Here is a 6,000-nt window from a genome sequence, read left to right on the forward strand (position 1 = left end):
ACCCATCTCCAGAAGAGCGAACTTACCTCATCTCTGATCCTAGTCCAATTTAACGTTAAGAGTACATGGGTAACACCTAAGGCACACTTAAAAATTAGGCAAACAACTTTTTTAACTCTGCAGATGAATGATGCTGCATGTAAATTATATCATTGTTGATCCTTTTGCTTTTCATCATTATAATGCAATATTTGAAATTTTAGGACAACAGCAAAGGAATTCAAAGCTGTTACTCTTGGCTCCAAGATTTCTATGTAATTTCCATGTCATTCTTTCCTTTTTCTTTCTTTTTTTTTTTTTTGTTTTTGAAATAAGAGTCTCACTTTGTCACCCTTGGTAGAGTGCTGTGTCATCATAGCTCATAGCAACCTCAAACTCCTGGGCTTAAGTGATCCTCTTGCTTCAGCCTCCCACGTAGCTGGACTACAGGCATACACCACAATGCTCAGCTGTTTTTTTTAGAGAGAAGTTCTCGCTTTTGCTCAGGTTGGCCTCAAACTCCTGAGCTCAAGCAATCCACCAGCCTCAGCCTCCTAGAGTGCCAGGATTACAGGCCTAAACCACCACACCCAGCCTCATGCCATATTTTCTGAATGAACTTTAACTATGTCTTTAAAACAATGTAAAGTATTTAAATCTTAAATAAAATATTTAAAGAAAGTTCTGGGTAGTAAGACCTAAAATTAAAGTTTTTGAAGGATTCTATGTTGAAGGTATTGAAGAGAAACACTCCTCTATAGAAAGATCTAAGAATAAATTTCAATTGAACATAAGATAAATAATTCTTTGCAGAGACAAAATAAAGCTTTAGGAATTGGTTCATTATTTATTCTCTTAATGTAAGAATTCAGAAAAGGTAAAGCATTTCTAAGCAGAATAAAATAAATTAATAAATTGATTATTTTTAACAATAGTTTGTTTTTCAACATCTCTACTTACAAGTATTAAAAAAAAAACAAGCAAATAAATCCAAAACTAAAACTTGTAACTAATTTTTCCCTGGCACTAATAATTCCAGAAGTATTTTTGCCACTTTCTTATTAATGCAGGCTAATAAAAAGACATAAACAGATGAATACTTAAAAAATTGCATTAAAATTGTTTAACTAACCAGTTAATTGATTTAACTTTCACTGGTTTCCCATTTCCTACTTATCACCCACATGTGAGTATAAATAATAGTCTTTCCTTAATTTTATTTACTGAATTCATCATAAAATAAACTATGTTAACCTTTGTAGTATTCATAAGGAAAAATGAAGTATAAATTTGAAAAAATTCAGTGAAGAAAAGATGTTAAAAGAAGTTATTTTAGGCTCAGCGCCTGTGGCTCAAGCTGCTAAAGGCACCAGCCACATATACCTGAGCTGGCTGATCAAGGTTCAAATTCAGCCTGGGCCTGCCAAACAACAAGGATGGCTGCAACAACAAAAAAAAACTAGCAGGTGCCTGTAGTCCCAGCTACTTGGGAGGCAGAGGCAGGAGAGTTGCTTGAGCCCAGGAGTTGGAGGTTGCTGTTAAGCTGTGATGCCACAGCACTCTACCGAAGGCAACAGCTTAAGGCTCTGTCTCAAAAAAAAAAAGAAGTTATTTAAAAAAAAAAAAAGACATTATTTTTGTATAATTCCTCAAGTGTTAAAGCACTATGTGAACCACTTGGACACTCTCACTCAATAGACCATTAGGTTAAAATCAATTATAGTTTAAACGGAGTAAAATTCTAGAAACTACAGCTACTTGTCCTAGAAGTACTGAAGCAATTTAGCCAAGAACCTTCAGGAGTAACATAGGTTCATTGGCGAAGGCCAGGGAGTGCACTTAAAAGTCAACAAGAAGCCTGCCCTGACCAGGAGGCAGAACGGCAGCATCTTCTGGTCACCATGTTTTTATCCCAGTGACGTAAAGATCCCAGGGAAAGCTCACTACAGAGATCCAAGACTATAGTGATGCTGGGAACACTGCTGCGAACCATTTCAAAGAGGAAAGCACTCTTGTCTACAAATAGTCCCTGAGGATCAAAAATACTTTTAGGTGCTTTATTTTGGGTTTGTAGACAAAGGAAATCTAAATTAATAGGGACACCATGCTCGAGATTTTGACCCAGAACACAGTACCTGTGGCTTGCTTGTCTAGTTTCAATTCATTTGCTTTCTTCAGCTTTTATAATTCTATCAAGTATGACTATACTGAACCACACATCTGAAATGTAAGAGTTCCCAGATAATCAGGAAATCCAGAGGTCTACGCAATCCTGGAGACCTTACAGACAAAAGAAATGGAGGCCCTAAGCAGGTCAATAAATTTAATATATTTAAAACTAGTAAATCATGAATTCAGAACATAAAATATTAATATGATAGTGTTTATTCGAATAATGTACTTATGTTACACTAAATCTAGGGTGTCCATAAAGTTCGTGTGCAATGTACAGTGTAAAGCTATTTTTAAATTGCACGTGAACTTTATGGACACTGTGTATAAAACATGCATAATGCCATACATTACATAGAAATCATGCAGAAGTAAAACTCATAAATGCGTAAGTAAGCATTAAGTGAATAAGATATTTCCTGTAGATTAACACAGAAAGCAAATGCTCACTCTTGAAAACTGATCAATGTCATTCATCAAAAGTAAGTTTCAACTCATTTCTATTTAGGCATAAATTAAGACTCATGCAATACTTAACGATGTTGATAAGAATCTCAAAAATTATCATACTTCTATTATATGTGATGTTCCATGATTATTTTATCCCTTGGGCTAGTATGGGCTTGTACAGCTCCCATTAAAAAAACAAACAACAACAAAAAAAAAAACATGTGAACAGTAGTGAATCCCTAATGGAGGAATCTATTATAGGAGTGAATCCCTAATAGAGGAATCTATTAAGGAACCATTCTAAGTTTATTTCCTGAGAAACATTCCTAGTCTAGGGTTTCATCAGAACCAGACATCACCAAAATTCACTCTAATAAGAGTTTCCACTTATTTCCCTACCCACTGGAACCCCAATATCCATTGTCAAAACCGATTTATTCACTTTATATTCAACTACCACTAGCATATGCTGTCTGCTCCCTCTCCCAACACCATGCCCACTATTTTGCCTGCCACTTGGATGGATGGACAGACGGATGGATGGACGGGTGGACAAAGTGGATGATTTGTTCCACTGAATATTTCACGCGTTTCATTCAAATACCAGGTAAAGTCTTGAACTTTTCTTCTGGAGAAACGTTGTCATTACTTTTCTTATTAAAACTAACTTACTGTCTGTAGCTGGCCAGATTCTAATCATAATAAAAACCAAAATATAGTGTCATTTGGGCAGCATATCTTAGGATCTGGAAAGTCAAAGAACAGTGTCTAGTTCACGGAGAAAATTAGTATCTTCTATGGGAGTTGGCCCAGTGTGTGTCTATGAGAATAAAAGGGGATTAGGACTAGAGTTAGGGCTAGAGTTGACATATTACACTCAAATGCTTCAAAAGTTAAAAAAAAAAAAAAATCTGAACTTTACATTTGAAAGTGTGGTTTAGGGAAATTTTTATGATTTACCTGCAAATGAAATGCAGTTCTGTTGTTAAAGTGAGGCATGAGTTATTTCACAGCCAAAGAAAAGGTAGACTATTAAATGTATTATCTATGTTGATGAAAATGCGCCCAGAGCCTGAGGGTACTGGTGCTGTCATTAGAGTCATTTCAGCAACAACTACCTGCCGGATTCACTCCCACATGGCAGGGAGGTGTGTTTCAGTTAGTGGGTTCTTGCCAGTACTTCCTAGTACGTTCTGGGCAGCTTTTTGGAAATTAGGGGGTTGCAGTGAGGTAGGAAGGAAAACTCATCACCCAGCCCTCAAGAGAGTTAAGAAATGGAGTTTGTGCTACTCACGGCTCTGCCTGCAGGCTCCTGTCCTCAGCCACGTAGTTAGAAGGAATATAGCCCTGTAGCTGCTGGCTGGAGCCGTCTGCCCTTTTTTCCAAGTGTCGGGCAAACCACCAGCCCTCGTGGGAAGCGTCCAAGACTTGCAGTTTATCGCCAGCCCGGAAGCTCAGGTCCTCTGCAGTCCGAGCCTGGTAGTCAAACAGAGCCACGAAGTAGCGTATGGCGCTTCTCCCGGGCTCCTGCTCCTGCGACCCGGGAGCGTCCGGGGGGCTTTGTGCCCCCGGATTCGCGATCACCATTGGCTTGTCGGCCTCCTGGGACGAGCAGGAGACGCAGGGCTCCAGGTACGCCCAGAGCCGCAGAAAGACGTTGCCCATGGTGCCTTGGTGGGGACAAGATGAAAAGCTTCTCCTTCTCCCCTGAGTCTCTGCAAATCCACCTTCTCGTCCTCCACTAGGTAACGGTGAAATCAGTACCAACTCACCATACTTTGGAGGGTGCACCAAGTCCTGTTTCAGAACAGTCCGGCAAGTCACCTGGACAGACTCACCGGCTTCCCACCGTTGCTGTCCCAGAGCAAAACCCCACCGGAGCTCGGCAGCTGCTTGGTGGGAAGCTAACTTCCCTTCTTGTCTGCTGTAGAATCCCACAATAAAAGTCAAATAAAATTAGCAGGGTTTGATTTAGACAGACGTCTGAGAACAAAAAAGTACCATCTTGCCTTTCCTCCCAAGGAAAAGTTAACAAGGGAAAGATACTAACTCCCGGTAAAACCTCCACGCCTTGCCTTGGCCAGGAGCTGCCTCCCTGGTTCAAGTCTGTTCCCGTGGTTAGACCAGACCCGAGCCCAGTGGCTCTTTCCTTTTTGCTAATGAATAACCAACCAGCTGAGGCTATTGCCTTTAACATCCTGAGCTATGTGCAGACTAACAATTTCTCCTTACTTCCTGGTTTCCTTTCTTCTGTAATCTAAATAGGACTCCTGTCCTCTTTCCTCCACCCTTCTCCCACACCCACGGTAGACCAGCCCCCTTACCAGGGAGCCAAACCGTTCAAGCAGCTGCCAAAATTCATATTCCTTACATTTCATTCTGGAGGAACAGGCTAGCCCAGGTACCCTTTTGTCCTGTTCTGTTCTCAACACAAACATTCAGTGCAGAGACGTTCCCCCCCACACACAAATATGAATAGAATTGTTTTGCCACTACCAACAGAAATAAAGAAGATGAAGTGTTAGGTATTTGTTGCCGGACACAGCAGTTGGGAGAGAGTCATCACAGTCCCTCCCTTTTTTCATTACTAGACACAGATTGCTTTTTCTGGGTTAATATTTTTGCCAGGTTAATTTGAGGGTATATGTGATTAGGTTGCATTGTTCACGTTTATAAGGAATAGATTTTCTTTTTCTTTTTTTTTTTTATTGTTGGAGATTCATTGAGGGTACAATAAACCAGATTACACTGATTGCATTTGTTAGGTGAAGTCCCTCTTGCAATCCTGTCTTGCCCCCCAAAGGTGCGGCACACACCAAGGCCCCACCCCCTCCCTTCTTCCCTCTCTCTGCTCTTCCTTTCCCCACCCCTCCCTCCTTCTTTCTCTCTCTGCTCTCCCCTTCCTCCACCCCCACCGTGACCTTAATTGTCATTAATTGTCCTCATATTGAAATTGAGTACATAGGATTCATGCTTCTCCATTCTTGTGATGCTTTACTAAAAATAATGTCTTCCACTTCCATCCAGGCTAATACGAAGGATGTAAAAACTCCACAAAGTATATTCACGGTGTGGAAAAGTAAGAAAGCAGTTAACCAAAAATCTGAGAACCTGAAACGTTGCTTTTCCCACAGACATTTAATTTCCCATCCATCAAGTACTATTTTTGAAACACACACAAACACACACACTAGGTGACCAATAGAGGGGAAAAAAAAAGAGTAGAAGAAAGGCTGTGTGTGTGCTGCCGGGGAGACTCTGTTAAACTTTGACCCCCGGTCTATGCGAGTTCTTACTAACCCTGTTGGCAGGCACTCAGGAACTAATGAGATTGAAATCAGAACAGCCACTCCTAGGTAGGCGGTAGGTTTTGGTCTACTTCCCCCAGTTCAGGGCAGC

General features: G+C 40.6%; 1 protein-coding gene across 2 annotated transcripts in view; it reads right to left on the minus strand.

Moving 5' to 3' along the window:
* FRK (fyn related Src family tyrosine kinase) overlaps window positions 1-4,753 on the minus strand; it is a 113,417-nt gene extending 108,664 nt beyond the window's left edge. Inside the window, exon 1 of one of the 2 annotated variants that reach the window (XM_053592515.1) lies at window positions 3,896-4,753. In XM_053592515.1, the coding sequence (XP_053448490.1) occupies window positions 3,896-4,266 (371 nt within the window). In that variant the 5' untranslated portion in view covers window positions 4,267-4,753. The remainder of the gene's footprint in view (window positions 1-3,895) is intronic. The other variant, XM_053592514.1, reaches the window with a different exon arrangement.
* Window positions 4,754-6,000: the final 1,247 nt, after the last annotated feature.

This window comes from Nycticebus coucang, chromosome 5 (assembly GCF_027406575.1).
Source record: "Nycticebus coucang isolate mNycCou1 chromosome 5, mNycCou1.pri, whole genome shotgun sequence".
In the NCBI taxonomy this organism is placed as follows: domain Eukaryota; kingdom Metazoa; phylum Chordata; class Mammalia; order Primates; family Lorisidae; genus Nycticebus; species Nycticebus coucang.